Source organism: Phyllostomus hastatus, unplaced genomic scaffold (genome assembly GCF_019186645.2).
Source record: "Phyllostomus hastatus isolate PE091 unplaced genomic scaffold, TTU_PhHast_1.1 phas_contig_98, whole genome shotgun sequence".
Taxonomy (NCBI): domain Eukaryota; kingdom Metazoa; phylum Chordata; class Mammalia; order Chiroptera; family Phyllostomidae; genus Phyllostomus; species Phyllostomus hastatus.
The window spans coordinates 9,857,485-9,884,227 of NW_025333999.1; the positions used below are offsets into that span (position 1 = coordinate 9,857,485).

The following is a 26,743-nucleotide window of genomic DNA, read 5'->3' on the forward strand; positions in this document are numbered from 1 at the left end:
GGGTGTACTTCCCATGGATCCCTCTGTCTCAGCAGCACAGGTGGTCTTTCCGTTTCTGGAGAACAGCCAACCTGTTCCTACCCCAGGATCTTTGCTCCTGCCATTCCTTCTGCCTACATGCCCTTGCCTCACTTGTGCACCCAGTGAATTCCTCCTGCCTGCTCAAGGGTTACCTCCTCTGTGATGACCTTCCTTACCCACCTTCTCTTCTCTTATGGTTCTTGGAGCTTAGCTCTGTCCTAACACTCCCTACTTTGTACTGCAGCCATTGATTTGCTTCACTTCTGCCCTTGCTAGACACTGGATGGGATTGGATTTTAAAAACTTTAAGCCACAGTGCTTAAATGAAATTATGGTCCTGGATGTCCTGAACACATGCTGAATGAATGAATGAATGAATGAGCAGAGGTGCCTGACCAGTGCAGGAAGAGGAGAATTATAGTTTTCAATGATCTAAAAGCCTCTTCTATTGATGCAACCTAAGATCATATTAACTTTCTTAACTCCCGCATTATGGTTTGACATTCTATTATTAGCTTAAAATTAGCTTAAAACTTAACTAAAACTCCTCTGATATTTCCCCCTGTGATATTTCATGAACTCCTGCCATGCCAGATCTTTCTCATTTTGTACTCGTGCAATTGATTTGGAACCTAAATATAGAACTTTAGAATAATACCATTAAATTTAATTATTTCAGTACAGGCCCATTCCTTCTAATTTGCCTAAAGTAGCTATTTGTGCCACCCATCATCTCAGTAGTTCCTTGAAACTCGTATGTCCTGCAAATTTGGTGAGCAAGGTGGGGCCTATGACAATTTTGTGGCATGTGGCCAGGGATCGCGGGTAAGGTTGACACCAATTCGTTAGTCAACACTCTTCAGCAGTGGTTTGTTCTGAAGCTACAAACTCACCTGACACAGTAGTCAGTGAAGCTGTGTTTCTCTCCCTTGCCCACACGGTCACCACAATTGACTTGGCCTCATGCCTGGGTCAGTCCAGCTGTGCTGTGCTTACTTATAGCTCCCTCCTGGTTTACTGGACCAGTGCCTTTGTCCACAAAGAAATCTGAGTGGTCAGGTTTGACTTATTTTCAGTGAACCCATGCTAGCTCCTGATGTTCGCTGTTTTCTATGCAGTCCCAAACCATCTACTTATTAAATTTAATTGGATTTTGATGTGGATGGATATTGCACTCACAAACCCAAATTCAGAAATCCACATTTTCCTCTCCTGTTTCTGTAAACGACTTTGTGAGTGTAAATATAAATTCTTGCTATACATTGAAGATGTGCTTCATCTAGAAACCTTAACTCATGGAAAGCAACTAAGTGTTTGCAGATTGTAGACTGTGGATTATAGAAGTGTTTGTAGCTTCCTAGGGAGAGAAACAGAGCAAATCAAGGTCCACAGATGCCAGAGACATACAGAACCTCAGGGGCCAGTGGGCCAGGCAGGGGCCAGAGCTTCAGAGGCGGTGGCTAATACTCCGACCAGCTAGGGCTCTGTCCTGAGACATGGAGGAGTCGCTGAAGGGTTCTGACTAGGGAGGTAACATGGTCCTAGCTCAGGTTTAGAAGAACTGCCCATTGAAGGAAAGACAGACACTCGTGCAGAGGGTGAGATTGCAGGAGAGGGACCCGTCAATAACTTCTAGAGAAAGGTGATAAGGGCCTTAACGAACTCAGCCATGTTGAATTTTAATTCGGTGTTTATGTTTCTTTTTCTACCCCCGTCAAACATCTGAGGTTTTAGTTATTCTCTTCCCTTCCTGAATGCAGTCTGTTGTACGGACCCTTTGCCTCGGCCAGGCCTGCCCATAGGTCAAGCCCCCGCTCAGCTCTGATCTCCACTGCGAAGTCATCGGCAGAGAAACATCACCCTGTCTGTCCATCCATCCACCTACCCAACCACTGTCTGTCCACCCATCTTTCTACTCCCACCTTCATTTTTTATCCATTCACTCTCTTGTGAGAACTTGCTCACGGACTTGCTCAGCTTTACTGAGGGCCTTCTATGTTCTGGGCAGTGCACTGAGTGCTGGGGATGGACGAAGAATAAGGCGCAGCTCCGCTGCCCAGGAACTCACGCTCTCATCGGGAAAAGAGACTCAGAAATAAAAACAACCCCCTGTGAGGAGGGCACGGGCAAAGCTTTGACAGACTGCGGGAGGAGCACAGGGTGGGACTGACCAGCTCCATCTGGGGGCATCAGGGTGAGCCTTTCAGTGCAGGCAATGCCTGCACTGAGCCTCGAAGGGGGACCTGCATCACTACAGAGGGGAGTGTGCTCTGAACTCCCCTAGCCACTGGGCCTGAGGAGGCCAGTTGGTGGCAACACTGTACCCCAGGAATTCCTCTCTTCACTTCCTATACGCTGACCTTGCCTTTCCAGCTAGGGAGCAGAGCAAACACATTTTAAATTCTTCTAACATTTATTTGTCAAATCTATCTATCTATCTATCTATCTATCTATCTATCTATCTATCTACCTATCTAATCTACCATTATTTTTTAATAGCCACAGTGCTGAGCACAATGCAAGTTAAACAGTTGGAGCCAGCACCTCCCTGTTAGGTCCTATGCCCAGGGGTCTTTTCCCCTCCAGGTTTTTTAGGTGGTAACCACGTGGGCAGTTCATTCTCCTGGCTAGGCCCTGTTCTGCCTCTAGGGGGCGACATGTGCCCCTCACCATCAAAGGCTCAACTTTGTACTTTTCTTGGGGGATTTAGGGAAGTGTAGCAGCTCAGAGTAGAGACATAGCGAATCCTTCACGCTGTATGCTGGGTGCTTCACACATGAGTGCTCACAACATTCCTGCCAGGCGACGCTACTGTCTCTTTTACCGATGAGGGGACAGACTGAGGGAGGGAAATAACTTGCTCACAGTGAGTCAGAGAATCTCCCTCCCTGGGTCCACGCTGCACTCCAGGGCCCAGGTCCAGGCTGCACTGTGGTTGAAGAGGGTGTGGCTGAGAATGGGGACTAAGGGTCAAGGTTGGGGAAGCTCACACCAGCACCAGTGCCTGTAGGGGCCGTTCCTGGTCCTGGTGTAAACTGTCACATGAGCTGGGCCTGCGGCCTGGGGGTGAGATCTGCCTGAACTCTGGAGAGGTCATGTGGAGTCATGGTACTTGGGTAGGCTCTCAGTTCAAATCCCAGTGAGCCGTTCGCTAGCTGTGGCAAAAGAACATGTTGCTTAGCCCCTCTAGGCCTTGACTTCCTTGTTGACATGACCCTCCCTTTGGGCTTCTGTGAGGAGTAAATGAGATATTCATGGAAGCACAGTGCCCAGCACCACATGCTAAGTGTGCGAGTGATTTTTCTTATTTTCTTTCTTCTTCTTCCCTTATCTTTTCTCCTTTTTATTCTTGCTTCTTTAATTATTACTGTTGATGTGTTATTTGTGTATAAGCTGTAAGCAGAGTGTCTTGCCAGAAGAAATATGGCAGGTGGAAACGTGGTAGATGCCAAGGGGCACATCCTGTAGGTCATCTCTCTGGCCTTCTACACAGTGGGTGGTTCCTGAGTGAAGGACCTGGGTAGGTCCTTCCAGTGATAAAAGCCCCCTCCCCTGCAGTGTATGCTCAGCTCTTCCACAGTTCAAATTCTTAGAAAGTTTTTTATTATAGGCAGCCAAAATTCACTTGCATGTAAATGCCACCCGTTGGAACACATGTAAACGCCCAGTGGAGCACAGCAGGGTCACCCCTGCTTTCTAATTGATTCCTTCAGATTGTTCAGGAAATCTTTAAATAACCTTCAAGGGCAGTTCTCACACCCTTCCCACCTCGCTCCGTTCCTGCTCCCCTGATACGGTCTCTCAGAGCCCCGCTGTTCCGATTGCTTTCCTCAGGTGGCTCACTATCCCTCTTACAATAGTGCGGCCAGAACAGAAGACATTACCCAACTGTGGTGTGGACAGTGGTCACTGCAAGAACTCTTCTGGGATCAAGGGAGGACCACCGTTCCAAACACGCTGCCCCCACCCCTGTGTCTCTTCCTAAGCAAGTGCGCTTGGGGTGGGGGCTGAGGCCCGTGGACCACGACCAGGCAAGGCCCCTTATGTTAGGGCAGGTGGGTTGGGACTGTCGGTCTCGGTCTTATTTGTTGGACAGTTTCGCCCACTGAGGGAAGCCAGGTGTCATCCTCTGTCTCTGTCAGAGCTGAGTTCAGAACTGGGTGAGCAAGACCGTGTTGTTCCTTTTGGGGCGTCTATGGGTGTGTGTGTGTGTGTGTGTGTGTGTGTGTGTGTGTGTGTGTCAGAGAGAAAGAAAAAGAGAGAGAATTTTCTGCCTGATCCAGGAATTCTCCTGGATGGCAGAATTGGTTTCCATAACGACTTTCTGATATAAACATATTTGATAAAAATAAGTTAACAGCGGAGAGCACAGAATCTCAGAGTGGAGAGAGAGAGAGAACGAGAGAGAGAGGGAGGGACGAAAAGGGAGAGGGAGAGATTGGGCTTTTCGAAGAACAGCATTTTCCTTTTTTTTTTTTCACTCCTCCTGGTCAGCCTTTCTATACATACTTTCCATAAACCAATGAAAAAGCTTTGTTTACCACATTCCTTTATATGCTGGCCCCTTCCTGCCTGTACACATTATATTCTTATTCTCTCTCCCCTTTTCTCCTTAGTTACCTGAAGCACTACAGTGTGCATGGGATAATATGATAAATTCATTTCCAATTCACTGCATTATCCTTTGAATATTTTAATGACTCATTGAATGGAGTAAAAAAAATCTATTTCAAGTGAACAATTATGCTGCATTAGTCTAAGGGCTGATTATATTTAAACACTGCTCACATGGATAACAGGACACAGCGACCTCAGTGTACGAGAGCTAATTTGGCTCTTATCTGCAAATAATTTTACACTGCAAATCACCATGAAAACCTGAAGGGCTTTAAAAACATTCATCAAAAGATAATGTTCTACTTTGTAGCAACATTTTGCTGAAATTATTCTGAATGAGAGTAAAGGCATCTCTGGGCTGGGACAGGAACAGCGACGTAGAGACTGAGAGATGAGGAGATGGCAAGGGGGCGTTAGAAAGAAGAGCTGGAGGCGCAGCCCTGGGTGTGGGAAGCACACCGCAGGCCTGCCACGGGCCCTGGCTGTGGTCTGGGATGTGTCCAGCGGCCTTGGCCTGGTCCAGGGGTGACAGGGCGATTCCCACAGGCTGAGTTGTGGGACAGACCCTTCCCTTCCTCCCAACTGCTACCCCCACCAAAGTAAGTCAGGGTCAGGTCAGGTCCTCAGGCTGGGCCTGAATCTGTTTTGACTCAAAAGGCAAAAGAATGAGTGTTTTTGTTTTTGTGTTTTTACCCTAAGGTCTGTGTGTTGGGACGTGGTCTAGAATTCTGACTTGGCAAAACGGGAGTCCAATACTTTAAGGGAAGCTGCTAAATCCTAAGTGGCTGCTGGGGTCAGAGTTCAAAGTTGGGGCTGTGGGAGAGAGAATCCCATTGACCGAGGTCCTGCTCTATTGCATTCTGGTTCAGGAGTCTTGATCTCATTGAACCCTGGGAAATAGACATTATTATTGTGCCCATTTCAATGGTGAAGAACCTGAGGCTCAGAGATTAGCACCTGAAAGTGGCAGAGTCTGGAACCTCCCCTGGTTCATCTGACCCAAATGTGCAGGCTCTTTCCCCTCCCCTCCTGGGGGCCAAGCCCAAGCCTGGTTTATAACCAAGTCCCCTTTGCCTTGTCCCCATCACCAAATGCTCCTTGTGGCCCACAGATCTGGCCTACATGCCCTTCAGGAGCATAAGCTGTGCCTTGCAGTGTTTATTACTTAAAATGGACCCTCACGGTACAGGGCGAAGCGTGCACAGAGAAGTGCACAGATATCAGCAGTGAAACTAAAAATTAATTCTGTTTCCTTGGCGTGACCTCTTTGCCTGAACACATGGTCCTGATAAAGATCGTTTCTTCTTCTTCTGTTATCTTGAGCTTTCTTATGAGCATATAGAAAATCAGATTTTATAAATATATATATATATATATTTAAATTTGTACAGGATCTGCTGCTCGATTGATTAGGAACAAGGATAAATTTGTCGCTTTCTAAGTGCCTCTCTCTGGGGAGGCATCTCCTCTTTGCATATGTAATTTCCTTTTTTCCTTGTCTTAGCCCTGAAGCGTAGGGATTTGTGTCAGTTTTGCAGACAAGAAGCAGTCTCAGAGAGGTCAAGTAACTTGTCTGACATCACTCAGCAGTGGGAGCGATCGCTCAGATACAAGAGCCCTGCCACGTGCCACCCGCATAACTGGAAAGCAGGGGCTATGGTCCCAGCCCTGTTTACTGGGTCTCTCATTCATCCTATTCACACTCAGGGGGCCTTTAAAAACCCTCTAATTATGGAAGAATCCAACACTATAGAAAATTGTAGACAGAATAATGAATCCTTAGAGGTCCTTTTGATTCAACCCAGAATTGGTTGCACTTACAGCTGCCAAAGGTCGAGGGCACCGAGTGAAAGGGAACTGTGAACTTACCATTTCCATCTCTTTATTAAAACAAAGAAGATGTTCAGGGCAAATTTTAGAATCATTGATGGTTTCTAGGAAGATTTTTCTTTTTTGTAGGAAAAAAGGTACTCTTGCCTCCTTAATTGTTCTTCGTGTTCTTTGTCACCAATCATGATATTTCATCATAATATACTGTCTTCCTGTGTTCAATATTCCCACGAACAATAAAAACCCTGATGAAAATATCTGCATGAAAAGCTCTGAGCACTACATTCAGACACAAACAGAAGAGGAACCAGTAAGCATCTCTCCTGAAGTGAATGATGCAAATTAATTGATATCTTAATTAGGCTGTAGCATGAAGAGTATTCATTAGATTGAATTAGAACTGAAAAACATCTTAAAGGAAACACTAAGGACGTGGCACAGGGCGGGGGTGGAAGGTGGTATGAGTGTCAGTGCTCAAGGAGGGATTTTCAAGGAGGGGGACAAGAAGGAAGTACGCTTTATGCGTCAGTCCCTGCCTGCCCCAGTCTGGCCAGGTTTGGGGACCGCAGTCTAGTCCTGCCCCTGAGCCAATGGGAAGCTGCAGGTGCAGGAAGCTCTGACGGGAGGGAGCCCCGGTGCTCCTGCAACCCTGCTCCGAGCCGCAGCCTCCTTCCTCTGCCTCTCGCAGGGCAGGGATGTCCCCTGCTTTGCCTCTGTGACCCCAGCGCAAGTACAGCACCTGACTCCAGGCAACAATGATAGCATCTCAGCCAACAGTGATGGACAGCTTACTCTGTGTTCTGGGTACTGTCCTAAGCACTTGACTTAAAATAATTCATTTAAGCTTCCTAACAGCAGCATGAGGTAGGGGTTCCTGGTGTCCCCACTTTACAAGTCTGCATATTGAAGCCCAGGCTGAGCACCTTGCCCCCTGAAATCACTGAGTCAGTGCTGGTGGATTCAGATCGGAGCCCCAGCAATCTGGCTCCAGGGTCCACGCTCTTACACACTACACTGTGGCCAATGATAGTCAGTCTGTATTTGTGGAATCAAAGGAGCGACACGAACCACAAACGCCTGGTCCCTGCTGATGGACTTCTCTCTACTTTTAGTTTTACTTAAGGGCTCATCTGTCACAGGCCCTGCCAGCCTCTCTGTGGGGGAGCTAAATGCCTCCTGTATTGTTAAGAACTGGTTGCCGTCTTGTTTAAACCTGGGAAAACAGCCACAAAATTGTCCCTGCTGAGGGGCTCCCCCAGGTATGGCTCCCAGTCCACCACCCAGTTAGGCCCCGGGCCCCTCTGGTTCCATCAGGTTTGCCTCTGTGGCCATCGTGAATCGTAGGGCCATTGTCATTCATGTCTTGAGCGACTATATGACACGCCTTACTGCTGAGGCCACTTACTGTTGAAGGTGATGATAACATGAGGGTTTACTTTCATGAGGTTCAAAATGCTTGTCAGGTATGTTTTGTTCACCAAGGTAGCATTCCCTGGAGAGGGTGGCTGGACGTATCTACCCATAAAAAATAACCAGGAATAGGGCCCCAGTCTGGTGGGGGAAGCATAGAGATCATGGTCCCATTTTGCAGAGGGCACAGGGACACGCCCTTGTCACATGGGAGAGGGTGGAAGGGATGTGCTATGAACACAGGCCACGAGGTGTGGCAGGAAGGGTGTACAGTTTGGAGTTGGGGGTCCTGCATTGAAGACCCACCTCTAAAGCCCACTAAGTTGAGAGGCTGCATCATTCAATCTGTCTAGGTTTTGCTCTGCCCATCTATAAAATGGGAATAATGCCCAGCTCACAAAGTCGTTGTGAGGATCAAAAGGAACTTTCAAGGTGCTTTTCACTTGAAAATTGCTCCACAACCTGATGTTAAAAACGACCTGGGGATTCTGACACAGGACTCTCCAATCTTCCTTCAAGCTGCTAAACTCCTCCTGGATGCTTGTTAAGTGTGGATGCCGAGCCTTCTCCAGACTGACTGAGGTGGCATCCAGGAATCTGCATTTTAATAAGCTTATTTGAATGGGCTCTAATATTTGAAACCATTTAGTAGCAGCTCACACCAACACAAAGGAAGTGCCTCTGGGTATCATTAGAATCCTGTCTTCCTTTGGCCAAGGTCCACAGCCCGAGACCCAAATGGCCCAGTCTGTGTGGGTCTGGAGCTGGTGGAATCCGGGGGCTGGTGGGTAGGTCAAGTGGATAGAGCTGAGAGCTGCTGCTTCCTGCTGGCCCTTGCACCAGGGAAAGTGGGTGAAAATGCGATAGAAACCCAAGCCTCCTCCAGCCTGAGAGGGAAGGCCAGGGGCCACACTCGGGCAGGTGGCCCTGGTGAGCTCTGTGGCTTAGCAGCCTTGCCGGACAGCTGCCACCTGCACCTGCCACCTGTTTTGCTTCTGAGATGAGCTGCTGAGGCACAAGGCTCATGTGAGAGAACTGTCTGGAGTGAGTATTGGGGTGAGAGGAATGGGTGGGGAGACATCAGGCTTGGAAGAGAGGAAGCCTCAACCCTGACATTACTTCATCCCCAGCAGCTCCTGATTTCTGGCCTCAGAATTGCCCAGGAGGACCCTCCCAGAGACACCCCTGTGTGGGTGGTGGCCCATAAGTGTAACATTTGTTTTCAAGAGTTTCAGCTCCTTACAACCACCAGGGAGCCCCAAGCACAGAAAATAGCAATGCTCTGGATGGGCACAGGCTCCAGCATCTTTCCCCCTGTGCCCTCAGCTCTCCTCCCTGCCCCAATGGCATGAGCCTCCCCACCCCCTGCTCTGGCCCTCCGCATGCTCATGTGTCTCCAAGTCGCGCCAGGAGGCCCAGGTGGCTTGGTGGGGCAGTGGGCAGATTGGCACCCCTGCTTTCCCTCAGGAGTGGGAAGGGCCTGGGAAGGGCCTGTGGTCCCTGGGCAGGGTTGGTTGCCAGGGTAACTCCCCCACAGCCCCACTCCAGTGGCGGTGGAGAGCCCTTGCCTTGCTCAGGAACATCAAAATAGCCAGTTCAGATGGACACCCCTTTCCTCTGTCCCATAGCACTAGAAGGAAGAACTCAAGCTCCTTAAACCCAAGGGATCCTCCACCTTCTCCAAGTGTTCTTGGTGTGCTCTCTCACTGGGTCATCGTGACAACTGCCTCTTACAGACGAAGATGAGACACCAGAGAGCCGGTGAGTGACCTGAGGTGGTCACTGAGTTGGGAACTAGCCACACCTGAGTCCAAGCTTTGTCTTCCTAGTTCTGCATTCCCACCATCCTATGGGGTTGACGCCTTTGCACACCCTATGCGAAGGTCACTTGTGGGCTTTCTAGGCAGAGATGTGCATGTGCTTGAAGCTAGTGTGGGTTTGCCCAAAGTACTCATGAACAAAAGATTCAATAGTCAAGTGAGGCCGAAAATTAAATGCATGTTACATAGCACCTATTAGGATACCGAAAGTTCTGCAAAGCCCTTCAGGGGGGAATGGGATGGAGTCAGGTTAACCCAGAGTCTCCAAAACTTGTCTGTCAATGGAACCTTCCCTCCACCCTGCTCCACACAATGTCCATTGACAACCTCAGACCTCCTTCTGAGAGTGTGAGCCAGGCTCCTTCTCACACAGGACAGCAAAGGGACCAGGATGAGGGGAGGCCGTTTGTTTCTGTACAAGTGAAAGAATGGCCACCCCTCCTCTGCCTATCAGAAGGAGAAGCTCCTACAGGACCCTTGTCCCCACCCCAGCTCTGCCACCTGGACTGCACAGAATCACCCCTCGCCCCAGGTCCAGGCACCTGGCAGTGGCGTGCCAGAGCCGATTGCTATATTTTCAGAAATGTTGTGAGTCAGTTGTGAAACTGGCCATGGTGGGAGCATTTACACTACAGAAATTAGCAAACACTACAAAGTGGGGCTCGCCCCCCCCGATACTCTGAGAGCCCATTTACCTGTTCACCCCTGATCCTGGGACAGTTTTTGAAATTGTGAGAAAACCTTGGAGGGGCTATGAGAACTGGGTACTGGGGATGACCTGACACAGAAGTCCTTGCTCAGCAGCGCCCTCTACCCTCTCGAATGGGAGCTGAGAGCCGCAGAGCATGATAAGCTCCTAGCCATAATCCGCAATGAATCAGAAAGTGCCTCGTGGCCAGCTTACTGTGATGTTTGTCACTAGCCAGTGTCTCCAGAACCGAGCCAGGGGCGTAGACCTGCTCGGGGCGTCGGGGTCCACCATCACCAGCAGGTAGGTTGCTGTCTGTAACACATATACCAAAAAGAAATGTCACATTAGGGCCAGGATCCTGCTAGGAGAACCACCAGGTACAGACCCTCCTGTACCTCTACTCCCACCCAGGATGGCTGACCCATGCCCATAGCTTCCTACTTAGGTCATCTCGGTTCTCATGACATTCCTCCTGTGTCACATGTTTATGCTCAGAGAAATAAAGTTGATTAAGAAGACAGCTTAATCATTTGGGCTTCTCTTTATGATGAAGAGGAATAAATCAAACAAGCATGTTTATTAAGCACCTGGAAATCCCTAGCATCATGCCAGGTGCTGCGGAGGAAACAAAGAAACGTACAACAGTTTCCACCTTTGCTCTGCTCTCAAGCTCACGGTGCAGTTGGAACAACTTATCCATTAGTTCAGCCAATATGGGAAAGCTTAATCTGGGTCAGGAAATACACCAATTGCAAGGAATACTAGGCCTCATTCATCCCTTCAGCCAGCATTTACTGAACACATCGTATGTGCCTGAAACTGTACCAGGTGCTGGGATTCCACAGGGAACGAGACAGTGTGATCTGAACTCTCAAGAAGCTTTTACTCCAGATAAGACGCACAGATCAAACACACAAACATGCACACACACACACACAAACAAATAAACAAAAAACCCCAACCAGCCCAAGGAAATGTTAAGTTGTGATTAGTGTTATAATTAATAAAATAGGGTAAGCTGAGAAGGAGTTAAGCAATCCAAGGATAGGAAGTAGCCACTACAAAGGCCTTCAGGTGGAAGTTAGGAACAGAAAGAAGGCCGTGTGGCCAGGGCAAAGCAAGAGGGCTGTGGCCATGGCGGAGTTGGAGAGGTGGGTGGGGCAAGACAACAGGGTGCCCCGCTCCCCCCAGCCTGTGTGAGGAGTGGGGTTGTAGCCTAAGTGAGAGGCAGAACCATGGGAGTTTTAGGAGACTAAATCAAGAGAATGATATGGTCTGATTTACATTTTATAAGATCACTTTGGTGGCTGGGTGGAGAATGAGTTGTTGGCAAGAGGCAAGAGAGGAAGCCAAGAGGCCAGTTGGGAGGCTACTGCAGTAGTACAGTGAAAGATGATGGTATCTTGGACTAGGAAGGTAGCAGTGGGGTCAGAAACAAGTAAATGGATTAGGGAAGTCTTTTAAAGTAGAATCAAAGGGATTTGCTGATGAACTAGTCAGTAGGGAAGTGAGAAAGGGGCAGGCAAAGAGAAATTGAGGATGAGGGCTGGGATTTTGGCTTGAGCAACTGGATGAATGGTACCATTTAATGACCCAGAGAAGACCTGGAGAGGAGAATGTTTAAAGGGGCACATCAAGAGTTCTGTTTTAGACATAAGTTAGACATGCTTCTTAGAATACAAGCAAGTATATAAGTCACAGTCTGGACTTTGGGGGAGAAATTGGGACCGGATATATAAATTTGGCAGTCATTAACATATAAATAGGCCTAAATCCATAAAATAAAATTATTTATGGGAAGATTAGACACGGAAAAGAAAAGAGGTCTCATGAGTGCACTCTAACATTGAGAAGAGAAGGAGAATTGAGCAAAGAAGACCAGGGAGGTAGGGGGCACACCTGAAAGGTAGTTGTTATGAAATCTGAGACAGGAGTAAAGTGGTCAACTGGGCTGCATGCTGCCGGAGGGCAGAGCAAGATGAGGATACAGTGGTGACCATGTGACCTGACAACTTGAAGATCACGGTTGTCTCGGCGAGACCAGCTTCAGTGGAGTAGAAAGGACAGGTGGGGGTGACATGAGAGATGAGAAGTTGGAGATAGTTACTGAAGATGATTTAAAAAAACAGATTTTGGTGAGAAGGACAGCTGAGACATGGAGGGGGTCTTGTTAGCGTGGGAGGAAGAGTTAAGAGATCTTTTTTAGTTTTACTTTTATTCTTATATTTTAAGGGACAGATGACAGAGAGGCATGCTTGCAGGCCAGTGGAAGTGATCCAGTGGAGAGGGAGGGATGCATGCTCAAGATCACTGCAAGGGCCAGGACTCCGGGAAGCAGGAGGGGCAGGATGCAGAGTGAAAGGGGAGGCCTTCGGTGGGAGCAGAGGGTACAGGGAATTGGAAGATGTGGCGGTGAGGGGCGAGGAAATTGTCTCCGGTTGTATTTTCTGAGTGAATTAGAGGCAAGATCATCAGGAGAAGAGGGATTTTAGGAAGTCTACGGATGGAGAAGAAGGTATGAAATAGTCATTTTGTAAAGTAAGGAACGAATATACATAAGCATACATAGTAAGGTCACTGGGTAATATTACAACCCACAGTTGTGAGCTTTTTATTCCACACCCACTTTTTACTGTGGGTGTGGAATAAATGATAACTGGGTTTAACTTGAATAGGGACCGGTGCGTATTTTAGAAGATAAAGGTATGAGACAGTGAGAAGTGAGCAAGACAAATAGAGAAGAGTCCTGGGCCTCCCCTTGTTCTGAATAGTCAGACATAGACACAACGGCGGTCCCCGTACAAAGTGCCAGAGTATAGGAGCATTTATCAAATACAGAGGGAGCACAGAGGAGGGATCCTAAACCTCTCCACCTCAGGAGTCCAGGAAGGCTTCATAGAGTCATCTTTTGAACTTGATCTTGAAGGATGAGCAGGTAAAGAGTCAGGAAGAGCCGGAAGGTGATTGGAACTAGATAACAGAAAGCCTACCGTGTCCTGAGCCGTTTGGAATTTGTTCTGTTACAGAACCCACTGAAATTGTTTGAACAGACAACTGGCATGATTAAATGGGTGTTTCGGGAAGGCACATGATAAGGCTTTGACAATTGGGAGAAAGTCTGGCAACTTTCCAAAGATGAGTATTTTAGAGAAAAATACTGGTGGTTGAGTGTTAAAATCCAAAAGAAGCAGAGAACCACATATTAGATGCCATAAGAAGTTAAATTGGAGACTATGAAGATAAACACAAGAAAATCTCCAAGAACTCAGATGAAAAGGATAAAGACACGAAAATATTAGGGGAAGAGTAGAATTAAATCATAAACTGTCCATGTGTGTGATCCCAATGGAATCCCAGAGGGAAAAAATTGTCTAATTGATACCCAAATTTTGCCATGTATGATGCACACCCAGTTTTGTGTGCGTTACACAGGATTATTATGCCCATCACTACACCCACAGTAGGTAATCATCATACCCTTGTATAATGCGCATCCTTATTATTTCCCTCAACAATTTGGGCAAAAAAGTGTGCATTATATGCTTTTATATGGCAAAATGTGGTATATCCAGGGATTGGTTCTTGCCAAGGCAATAAGAAAATAAAAAGAAACAAAGTATAAATACCATAAAAGAAGAAATAAAACCATTTATCCTCTATCATTTATTTATTTATTTACTTTGCAAGTGCCACAATTGCCTACATGAGAAATCCAAAAGAACCAGCTGGAAACAACTAAACTAATAGTCAGTAAAGTGAGTTGTTACAAAATGAACAAAAAATGAGCACTTTCCTATAGACAATAACAATAGTCCATTAGAAAACATACTTTTAAAATTCCATTTCAAATTGTAATAAAAATATAAAGTATCTAGGAATAAACTTGATGAAAAATGCAAGACATACAGAAAGAAAACATCACCAATGTACATAAAAACAAAACTTGAAGAGATGGAGAGATATACTAAAGTAATCATTAGCAAATTATGTCACTAATTCTTTAATTAATTAATTCAACACGATTCTGAAATAATCACTAGCAAATTATGTCACTAATCCTTTAATGAGTTAGTTAACACAATTCCAATCAAAACTCTAACTAGATGTTTTGGGAACTTCATAGAATAATTCTACAGTTCAGAATAAATGGAAAAAAATAGCTAAGGCAATATTGGAAAAGATGAAACAGAGGGATAATATTGACTTTGTAGACATTAACGTATATTATAAAATAAAATAATCACAACAGTGTGGTGCTGATTAAGAAATAAATAAGTAAATGAAGCAAAAAAGAAAACTTAGAGAGAAACCCATGTTCTCAGTATAGGTGCATTAAATATGCGATCCAGTTGTCATCGAATGGGTGACATTTAATACATGATTAAGTTGTTTCAAACCGCCAGGCAAAGGAGAGATTGCTTTGTAAGCCTACTGAGACAGCTGGCTCAACCCCTGGAATAAATAAACTGCAGCCTCTATTTCTCCCATACACCCAAAACTTCCAGATTTAAATGTGAAAATAAAAAGAAAAGCTTCAAAATTGATTCAGTAAAATTGTAGTATTTCATATAATGGAATACTCCATTAGAGTTAGAATTTCATATTTTAATATGGGAAACTATCCACAATATACTAGTAATCGGAATGAGTAAGTTGCAGAATAGTTTGTATGATCTCATGTAAAATGTGCAGGAAAACTTTTTATATGTAACTATATATATATTTATAGACATGTTTGCATATGCATAGAAAATGTCTGGAAAAGTGCACACAGACTGTTAACAGTGAATGGCACAAAGGAAAAGATTGATATATTTAACTAGATATAATTTTGAAACTTTTCTAAAATTCAAAGATAATAAGCTGGAAGAAAATATTTACAAGATCTATGAAAAATGATTAATATCCTTATTACACATAAAGTAGCTTTTAAGTCAATGAGGAAAAGAATAATAACCCAATGGGAAAATAGAAAAATGACATGAATAGACAATTCATAAAATAAGAAATACAAATGACCAATAAAAGTAAGAGCAAACATTTGATTTGGAGGATAGCAAATTATAAAATAAAACCTCATTTTTGCCTATAAAATTGACAGGCATACTTTTTATGTTGTTCCCTAGTGCCTAAGATGTGCAGAAACAATGGTAGGTTCTGAAGCTTCACGTAGCACACGCTCTGGCTGTGTCTGCCAGCCCGAAGGGAAGACCACCGTGTGTCCGTGCAGCCCCGTGCGAGGGTGGCGCGGCACGGTCCCGAGCGGTCCTTCCTGGAGGCAGACCAGCGTGCCGCCCTCTCTGTAACTCTGTGTGGAGGGGCTTTCCTGATGTGGAGGTGAACCCTGGAGGCGCGGAGACCCTCTCCCTCCACCTGGCCAGGTGGGGGTCTGCGTGCAACTGCCTGTTCAGAGAGAAGGAGCGGAAGTGTCCTTGGGCAGAACGTGGCAGGGTGTCTGCAGATAGTCTCAAGTTCTAGGAATACTAAGCAGGTGGGACCTGCACTAATGGGGTGTTTTGTTTTCTGACATTTTCATGTCTGGGCCTTGCTGGCCCTGGAGAGGCTGCCTGTTTCTGCAGGTAGCAAATGCTCCCCTCAGATCGGGCTCTTCAAATGTAAACCACCCAGTCCAGAGCCTGCACCCTACATCACCTCCGTTGTCGGTCTGAGCCACCATCTCCCCAGCATAACCATCCCAGGGCCACAAACCAGACAGCCAGGGGTGGCCCCTCTGCCCCAGAGCCCACCAGCATTATTCAAACAGCCAACCTATGTCACTGCGAATCCTGCCTAACCTGTTCCTTCCCACAAAAACCCGCAGTGAGGGCTCTCGCCCCTGCTTTCCCTGCCGCTTCCTCGGCTCCCTGACTGGCAGGCCCTGGTGCCTCCCTGGGTGGCCCTGGAGGGCCGCAGTGGCTCCTGCTTCTAGGGACCTGTGAGCACAAACCGCTTCGTTCATGGCCATCACTCTCATCCGTGTGTCTTAACAGACCCAACCAAAACCAACCCCAGGACGTTTTAGAACTGGGCCTTTGACTCCTTACGACTCAGACATTCCTCTAGCCCATCTGGGGACCATGGGGAACAGGGGAGTATCTGGCTTTGTATTTCTCTAATTTTATGATATGATTATGGTTGTGGCTTGTCAGCATACACTTGTCCTTGAATGGGAGACTGAGCTGACCTGATAAGGTTAAGGTTCATGGTCAAGTTGATAGCAAGTTCTTACCCTTGCCTCAGTATTAGAGTCACTAGGGGAGATTTTCTAAGCTACCAAAGCCGGACCCTTGGCTTAAGGGATCTGGAGTGGGGCCCAGGCATTGCTGTCAACCTGGAAGTTTCCCAGGTGACACTAATGTAGAGTCAGGGGCAAGCACTACAGTGTTAAAGTCGGGTTCCCAAAAGCCCCCAACCAAATCCACCACTGATTGAAACCCGGTTTCTCTTCCTGCTCAGTGCACTCTCAGGGAAGACCGTGTACCCTCTACATAAAGAGGACAGGCTCTCCAACCTCCACAGGTCCCTTGTGCCTGGGCTTTGAAGATTAAGGGGCTTGGGACACCACAGACGGAATCTGAAGTCACAGACACAAGTCACCCTCTGCTCCCACTATCCATTACGATGTTGGTTGGCATACAAATTTAGCCTGTAGTGGGTTGGTAGTGTTTGAACCTCCCCCACAAAGTTCTCTATGGGAAATCTAGTTAAGAGCCTTCTTCCTGGGGGAGGTTGAGTGTAACAGCTGTTCCTCATCAGGGCTGATGGCCTCCCCAGGATGCAGCCCAGTGTTGTCCCTTGAGCCTAAAGCCTTTCCTTCCCAAGGACCGACTCACATTTCAGGCTGGCAACCAGAAGCACATCCTTTCTCTCCATAGCTGTGGACAAAGACACTTCCTGGGCCGTGTGCACGGAAGCACCTGGACCCGGGAGCTGGGGCACATGCCACGCTTTGGCACGTTTAGGTAGAGGTGTTGTGCAGTCATGGGGATCGATGACTTCGATCCTTGCTGTCCTCTACTATGGGGGATGCAAAGCTACAGTACTGGATTTTCCAGCCTCTCCTGCACCATGTGGAGGCCGTTCTCTGGCCAAGGAGATGTGGGAGAAAGTCCCTGGGGGGAACTCCTGAATCAAAGGCAAAGACTCCCTAGGAGAACACTGCTGTTGTCTTTACTGGTTCCCTTCTTCCTATCTGGACTGTGATGTGATACTGGGGTGGGGGGGAGCAAGCATAAGGTTGAAGGCCTATGTATGAAGGATGATGAAATGGAAAGATGGAGGAGCCTGGGTCCTTGAGCAGCTCCATCCGCTCAGGACTGCCAGTGGACTTGCTGCTACATGAAACAAACAAGCCCCTAGAGTTCCTGGGCTAGGCATTTTTCTTCTTCACACCCACAGTCCTACCTGGTGTGTCATCAGTTTTCTGTGCTGGTTTTGGCAAGTGAGCACCAGAGGCTGCTCTTCAGAAAGGCATCTGATGTTGTGAAAAGACAACCCAAGTCAATGACAGAGGTCCTGAATCCTAGCCTGAAACGTCACATGAATAGGCTGAGTGTCTGGGGCTAAGTTATTCACCCTCACCAAGGAACAGTTTACTGATCTGCAAAATGGCAATAATCTGTGTCTCACACAACAGGATGGTTCTAAATAGAAAATGAGGTAAGAGTGTGAGAGTGTTTTTAAGACTGTGAAGCAATGTCCACAGATCAAGTGTTAGAGCAAACAAATGGCCTCGGTGTTTGTTCCCAGGGGTCCCTGAAATAGCAGTTACCTGGGCAGCCTGGAGACTTCCTCCAGAAGGCCTGTCTCCAGTGCTCAGGGCCTGAGAGATGGAACTCTTGCATCTCTGGTCCAGCCTGGGGACACTGGAGCACACAGAGTCAGTGGGTTGCGCACACAGTCCTCACTGCACGCTCTCTCCCTCTCTCTCCCCGTCCCCAGGGACACTAAGTGTGCCTGGGAATGGGACAGACCACAGAACCCTGGAGCAGAGGAGGAAACTGGGGTCACATTTCCTTTATGACAAAGCTAGTCAGCAACCATCCAGCATTACCCGGGCGCTCCCAGCAAGGGCTGTCCCTCATTCCCTGTGGATGAGACTCACCCAGGCACTGAGGCCACATCTCATGGAGCCAAAAACCACCCCTTAAAACTTACACTTGTTGCTGTTCTGTCTTTGAGAACTGCCTAGAACAAGTCCCACCTTTCTTGCACTTGGCAGAGCGTCTTACACATTAGAAGGCAGCTACTGCGTTGTGTTCAGGCTGAAGATCGCCATTGCTTCAATGAGTTTGGCCACCTGGGGTGACATCCGACACTGATGGCCTGGCATGGTTCACAAACCAACAAGGGAGGCAGACCCGTAAATGACAACAGTACAGTGTGACACGCCTGTGGGAGACCCACATGAAGGGCTGGGGGACACAAGTGAGGGACAATATACTCCTGAGAGTGGGGCGGGGGACATCCATCTAGAGCAGGTCATCCCGGGAAGAATAAACGCAGACTCAGCAAAGGCCAGATGTTGTGGTCAGAGGTGGCAGGTGATACCGGTCCGAGTCAGCTACGGCCATACTTCGGTGTAGCCAGAGTCACATTACTGGGGACAAGGGGCCACTGCAGGAAAACTCCACTAAATAGAGGTTTCTGTGCTGAGTCTACAGATGGGAAAATTGAGGCTGAGAAGGATCAGAGAACCCATCTGAGGCAGTATTCCCAGCGAGGTGAACCCCGCCTCGTTACCGGGCAGCCCGGCACGTTGCCCAGACGCTCTGGGCCGCAGGCTCACTGTGTAAGATAGCGATTACAGTACTCATCAGGCTTTTCTCTTAGGTTGTTGAGCACGTTGAGTGAGTTAATAAAGGGCTTAGAACAGCACCTGGCACATGTTAAGTGATCAATAAATGCCAGTCCCTGTGGTGGACAAGGGAAAGGCTTCTCTGGGATTCATCGTACAACCATGTCCCTCGTCCCCCAGCTGTACCCTCTTCTCCCTGCACGGAAGGGCAGGCACAGGTCTGGAGGCAGAGGGACAGAAATGGGCTTGACTTTTATTAAAAACAATATGGTTTTCTTTGCCTGTTGCCAATTCCTCAGGTCTCTGGCCACTTGTGTAATTTAAAACATACATATTACAAAGATGTACTTATTGGTGACATGTCCCTGGCATCTCTGAATGGAACGCCTTCTGCCACTGTGCCTCCCAGGCCTCTGGGGATGATGGTTGCTCCACAGCATCTGCCCCCTTAAGATGGCTGACTCAGGGGCTCTGGTGCACACCAAGGGGACTCGAGCCGCGAGTGCTGAGTTTAAATCCTGCCGAGTTCACTGTATTCTGCGCACTCCCCAAAGCCTGAACTCTGTCTCTCTGGCCCATTGCAACTTTTTTCACTTAATAAAGCTGAGTGACTTTTTAAAATTTCAAAGCCTCATATACAGCCAAGCAGACAGCAGACATCACCGCCTTTTTTTTTTATCACTGTGAGGAATTTTTTATTATCTGTTCTGCATGGGAGGGAGGAGAGAAGGAAACTGAGGAAAGGGAAAAGAAAAGTGCAGCTCGTAAGAAATGTAGTAATCCTTCCTTTAATTTGTCACCAGATGGATAATTCTACCTCCCAAAGCTACATTCATGTCCACCCCATTCACCAGTTCCTCCTCTGACTTACCTGTTTCTATGAATGGCACTGCCATTTTGTCAGCCGTCAAATTCAAACCATGAATCATCTTCTGACTCCTCCCTCTCCAATCACGTTTGAGTTTTTCTGAATCCATTCTCTGGAGCCCATTCTCACCTTTCCTTATCCGCTCTGACTCCGTGGGTGAGGACTGAACTAGCTCTTGCTTCTACTATTTCACTAGCCTCCCACCTGGCCTTATGACCTGTCTACCTCCCTTCCCACTCACACCTGGCTTAATAGAAGCCATTCTATTAGGGTAATCCAGGGCTGTCTTGGTAAACGAATTCTTTGGAAAACAAAGAAATAAAGAAACAAGCATGCTCCCAGATCTGGAGTGCTGACTCCTTTCCATGAGTAAATATTCACCCCCCGGTCCATCCAAGCTGCCAGCCCGAGTTCACAGAACCGGAGCTGGAAGGAAAGAGCACAGAACTGGCTCTCGCAACCCCGCAACTACCCGATGACCCTTCTAAGGAATGACTGTCCACAACTTCTGACTTACACTTTGTAACCTAGCACTGGAGGCCTGTAGCTGGCTGTCCATCAGCCTGCCAGCTGACCCCACCATCACCCTCCACGTGTCCACGGAGGCCAGGGACGATCCTGACCTCAGGTGTGCTTCTGCTTTCCCACCTTTGTACCCACCAGACAGTCCACCCCATTCTCCAAGACACATCTTAAAGGCCACCCACCTCCTCCACGAAGCCTTCTTCTGAGCCCCTTGAACAAGATAGTCTGTCCTTGCCATTGGGACCCCAGCAGCACTTTGTCTGTGCCTTCTCTGGAGCACAGATCACAGTCTGCTATGTACCTGGTTATACGTGGGCTCCTCTTGTCCCTCTTATTAGATTATAATTTCCTTGAAGGTAGGGACAATTATTTCTCTGTTGTTCCTAAAGGGCCTGGCATATATTCTTGCACACAGTGCGTGCTTAAGAAATATTTGTTGAAATAAATGTACCCATTTCCTCTGTCAGGATAAAACATTGTTTTATTTTTGTGTTCTGGAAGGCGGATGCAATTTTTGGTCCCAGAGCTGGATAGAGCCCTTTGTATTGCTGCTCCCAACCATACAACACTTAGCACAGAGACTTGCCTTTGACCTTGTGGCCCTTGGCCTGGGGGAGCTGAAGCCTCTGACTCCTGAGCCAGGCCTGTCACTTATCCCTTACCTCCCAGGAAATCAAGAGCAGCCCAGTCAGACCTAACGCTTCCTCCCCAGAGCACAGAGGTAAAGTGCTGGTTGGGTTGGCTCCTCACTAAGGGCCAGCGTTTGCCTGGAAGCTAGGTCTGGGCCTCGGCCAGGCCAGGAGGCCTTGGCATTTGAACCAGAGCTGGAGCAAGTCTGCTAGGCCTGGCGTTGAGTTGTGGGTTGGCCTCCTCTGCTCTCAGCCTGAGCCACCGCAGTCGCCAAGGCCCCTAGTGTGAAGGAATTTGAGTTCTAACTTTAGGTGGCTACGTGGCTGATGGCTGTGTTTGTGAATATCTCATTCCTACTTTGGTTGCCCAGCTGGTGGGAACAGAACGGGTAGTCATGGGACTGTCATCATGTGCTGTCCAGGTTAACATGTAGCATTTCTATTACTATTAACAGACTTTGTGCTCCTCACTCCATCTGTTCTCTGCAATAATTGCAGTTGTACAGACCATGCCTTTGCTACAGGCAAGCTCTGGGGAAGAGGATAGTGCTTTTATGAGAAAAAAAATGTGTTAAAAAATAACAGCAAACACGAGAAGAGTGTGGGAATGGAGCTAACAGCAGGTTTCCATTTTCTTTCGGATTCAGGCCCACAAAGGTGGTGTTTTCACACTTGTTCGGGGTGACCAAGCCCAGCCAGATGGGGGTGAGTGGCCAGGCTGGTGGCTCAGCCTTTTGGAGGGGGGACTTCTCACCAGCGGATTTGGCCCCAGTTGAGGTGGGTGGACCCATGGTCACGCTAGCCAATGAGGAAGTGCTGAGAAGGACAGGGGGCCCTTAGGGAGAGACAGCAGCAGTTTTGATGGCATGGCATGGCCTGCTTGAAGGAGCAAGGTGAGAGCAAGGCCTGGAGGACATGCTGGGGAATCCAGAAGGGCTGGTGGGGAGGGAGAGGTTTAAGCTAAATGACTGGGAGTCTGATTCTCTACACACAAGATGGGAGGGGGTGCTCTCAGTGAGCTCCTATCCTGAGGGCTATCAGGAGAGTGAATGGGTTATTGCAAAATATTACGGATTCTTCTGATAGAGGGTTAAGAGAACTATAAGGAACAACTAAGGCATGGTGTGTGAAGTACAATAACTATTAAAAGCACAGAGCAAATGCTTATGGATCTGAAGAGCTCTGATTTGTAAGCATAGTGTGTGGGGTTTCCGTCTTTTCGTGGGGGTGCTAAACAAGGCGTAACTATGAGTACAATGACCAGATGGGTCTTTGTTGTGGGCCTTCCTTCCCACTACCCAGCTTGTCCATGGGAGGGGCCCGACTCTGAATGTCGTATCTCATCCTGTGAGGCTGAAAGTGGGAATCTTACCCCTTTGCCCCAGCCCCCACCCTCAGTACTGTCAGCTGTAATGCTGAAGGCTCTGCTGAGCTTTTCTAGGAGTAAATTTGATGGAAAGGGAAAAAAGATGAACGAAGAGAATACAGCCATGTGATTTCTAAGTCTTCCAATTTCAAGGAAATATTTTCCTTTGAAAGAAACCCACAGAATGTGACTGGTCAGTTGAAAATAAGACATTTGTTGGGGAAAGTGTGTGTGTGTGTGTGTGTGTGTGTGTGTGTGCGTATGTGTGTGTTCAATGCTATTCTCCAAACCCATGAAAGGATTTTTAAAAATTTCTCTAAAAGCTCACATGGAGAATCAGAGGGACCATCATCTGGTGATGGTCACAGTGTGAGACACTTTCCAGGTATTGGGTAGACCTTACCTGTCTTCCCCATTTCAAATCAGCCTCAAAACTGATCAGGACATTCTAGCCCTGGCCAATAGCTCTGTTGGTTGGAGCGTTGTCCTGTACACCAAAAGGTTGCAGGTTCAGTTCCCCAGTCAGGGCACATACCTAGGTTATAGGTTTGATCTCCATTCAGGGTGAGTGCAGGAGGCAACTGATGGATGTTTCTTTCTCACATTGATGTTTCTCTCTGTCTCTCTCTCAAGTATCCTTGGGTGAGAATTAAAAAACACTGATGAAGACATTCTAGATCTACTTAAAAACTAGATTCAGTGAATCACAGAGATTGGTAGGCCTTTAGCCAAGAATTTTCAAAATACACAGGTATGAGTGAATACACTATTGGCTGGGCCCTCCAAACGTGTTTTGTTAATATAAGAAAATATTAATAAATAGGGAAGGGGAGGGTTTTGAGCTATTCCTACCTATTGACAATTTTCTAGAATTATGTTGGGAATATCCACATCTTCTTGGGCCAAAACTTAATTAGAAAGAATGTGAGTCGGCTTCTTGAGAGAATGTGTGTGTTTAAGACTTACATTACATTACATTTGGTGTACCTACTTCCCTCGCCCGGCCGAGACCAGGGGCTGGCTCTCAGGGTCCTCTACATACATGAGCTGTGCAGTAAGCGTGCTTGCTGAACGCATAAACAACAGTTGTAACTAACTGTACTAACAGCTGAGGACTTTACCACCAAGTAAAGGCCTTTCCCTGAAAAGCAAATCCTGAATGTACAAATTGGTATAACCCTCAATTAAAGATTATTAAACAAATAATAGCTACCATCAATTGAGCTCTCTTGTATCATATGCCAACTACTTCATATCTCTTCCCTCACTTAATTCCACAGCCAGCACAGAGGCCACCGCTATTATTCCCACTTTAAAGATGAGAAAACTGGGGGTTAGGCAGATGGAGTAACCCGTCCCAAGGGCACATTGTTAGTAAGTGGCACAGGGAAACATCAAGCCCAGTTCTGTCTGGCCGCAAAGCCGGGCTCTCAAGCACTCTGCTCCGTTGCCCTCAGAGGGGGAGGAAGTAGGACTCCCGCAAGAGCAGTTGTGCATCCTTTATCAGTGACAGTTCTTTGAGGAGGTAAATCAATTAGTGGGACATGAAATTGTGTTTAGTCAAAAGCTTTTGACAAGGTTACTTTCAAAATTAAGAACTTTGATGCCAAATATTTTGTTATTGATAGGGAAGAGCTTGGAGACAGCAATAAGCAAAGCCACAAAAGGATCTATTTTTCTGTTCCCTTCTAGATTACAAGGCTTGGGAGCTCCTTTGTATGTCTTTTATTCTACACCTTTATATAGATTGTAGTGAATTCCCAGATACTCAGAAGATGGGGGGAATCCCTTATCAGGTGGAAATGCCACCCCCACTGCCCGATGTGGGCATTTGGGCTCACAGACCTTGGTGGAAACAACCCTGGACACTCCTGGGAAGACAACTCAGACAAGGACATCACAGTCACTACAGACTGTTCCCTAAAGTGCTCAAGGGGTCCTTGTGACATGGAAGGACAACAAAGGGTCAGGCTTAACTGGAAGGAGACACACATAAATGAGTGTATGACATTTGTGAAGAACCAACTCGTATGCTGGCAGGGAGGCTCAGTCCTCAGTTTCCAGTGCTGCTGAGAGGAGCCCCCATGATGTCAGCTAGGAGCCATGAGAGGGGAGGGGGAAGGCCAGATGAAGGCAGGAGAAGGAGATGAGGATGAGCCAAGTTTCAAATCACTTAGAGTCAAAATGTCCAAACAGTCTTGGTCATTAGATCCTGGTAGGCAGAACTGCAGGGAACTCTTGACACTTGAGAGGAAAGCAGTTAGAACAGACAAAAGGAACTGTTAACACACACAGCAGGTGGTCAGCTCACCTACTTCATTATCCAGGAGGTGAGACAGGTTGAAAATACAGATTGCTCTTTAAAAGGTTTAGAGAAACCTGTGGGTTATGGATGTGCACTGGCTTCTTGGGTAGATTGTGACTTTTAGAAGGTGATCCTTAAGGATTGATAGCAGTGCAGGGAATTGGGGCCATCAGAAGCCTCTAGAGGTGGTGGCCAGAGCCAGTCATCATAGCAGGACAGACTACAGTTCATTTTGACCCAGGGTGCCAATTCTGATGCTCTTCTTGGGCCAGAGGAGGTAAGAATTAGTATGTACACAATCTGAGTAGAGTAAATATGATTTACAAAAAATAATGCCTGGTTCCTACAATTATATATGAGCCCTGCCTCCTGGGGGGTCAATAAGGAGAGCCTTAACAATCTGAGAGTTGAACATGTGGATTGAGCTTTGGAAAGATGTAGCAATAAAGTAGAAGAGGCATGTCTCTGTCACCAGGACAGGGTCCCAACAGAGTCATAGAGAAGTGCAGGACCACTCCTACTGCCATGAGGAACAAGGCACTGAGAAGAGAGGTACTTGGGGCAGTACTCTGTTTCCACCTTGAAATCCTTGATGATGTTTACACTGGGGGTTCTGCATCTTTATTTTGCATGGGGCCCCATGAATTACACAGCTGGTCCTTGTTAGGAGCTACTCCACTGGCATCAAATGGTGGTTGGGTGGTGGGGGCCAGTTGTCAAAAGAAGCCTGAAGAAGAAGGCCAATTGAGGCAGCTGGATCCAAATGATACGAGGAAGTGGAACATGTGTAGAATGCACAGTTTCCTAGGCAACTAGTTGTTCTATCTAAGTGTTACACAAATGCTTTGCTATAAACATTTCTTAATAGCAGGGAATAAAGCAGAAGAAATCAGGTCCAGGGTGGGGGCACTGGGGCACACCGCATGTTGCTCAGTGACCTGCTGAATGGCGAACCCGCAGTCAAATCATTCAGAAAAGAGGAAAAAATAGGTTTTAATGGGCCTGGTCTCAAGTGCCTGTTTTGGGGTTGAATGGCAGCCTTCACATTTTCCTGGCTTCATGTGCCCAAATGTATGTATTTTTTAGAAACTTTCTTAAGTAATGACTTCAGCTTATGGTAAGGGCCACTCTGAGTTCTCTGGGATGCGGGGAAGCCTGGATTCTGAATGAGGGGAAAGGATGACATTATGGAAGAAAAACCAGAGACATGCACAGGAGCCCTGGGCCAGGCTGTGCCCCTCTACTCCTCTCCTCTCTCCCGTCTCCACACTGAAGTGACATTTCCAAGGATCACTTCACTCTTGGGTGGGTGCAGAGGTTCTCCATCTTCAGACCAAGTTATCTCAAATCCTCCTCAGAAAGTACAAAGGTGCTGATTCTTGGCAGAAACATGGTTGAGAAAGAAAAAAATATATAAATCATATTGTCCAGCAGGGGATTTTCAGCCAAGATGGAGGCATAGGTAGATACACTTCACCTCCTCGCACAACCAGAAGAACAACAACAAATTTAAAAACAAAAACCAATCAGAACTGCCAGAAAATCTAACTGTATGGAAGTCCTACAACCAAGAAGTTAAAGAAGAAACATTCATTCAGACAGGTAGGAGGGGCAGAGACAGGCAGCCTGGGTGGAGAGGACATGTAGCAAGGTGGTGGCTGTAGGACTGGGCGAGGCAGCAGCTGGCAGAGGAGGCATTCCCACATTTGCATGCAGATATACCAAGAGGAACAATTGGGGAGCAAGACAGACTGCATAGCCACGGTTCCAGCAAGGGGAAATAAAGCCTCAAAACCTCTGGCTGTAGAAATCTGTGGGGGTTGCAGTGGTGGGAAAAACTCCCAGCCTCAGAGGAAAGGTCTAG

At 47.2% G+C, this 26,743-nt stretch overlaps 1 protein-coding gene across 1 annotated transcript in view; it reads right to left on the minus strand.

Moving 5' to 3' along the window:
• Window positions 1-26,743, minus strand: part of PEBP4 (phosphatidylethanolamine binding protein 4) — a 210,329-nt gene that overhangs the window by 80,168 nt on the left and 103,418 nt on the right. The window contains exon 5 of the mRNA XM_045853634.1: window positions 10,603-10,701. Coding sequence (XP_045709590.1) covers window positions 10,603-10,701 — 99 coding nt within the window. The remainder of the gene's footprint in view (window positions 1-10,602; window positions 10,702-26,743) is intronic.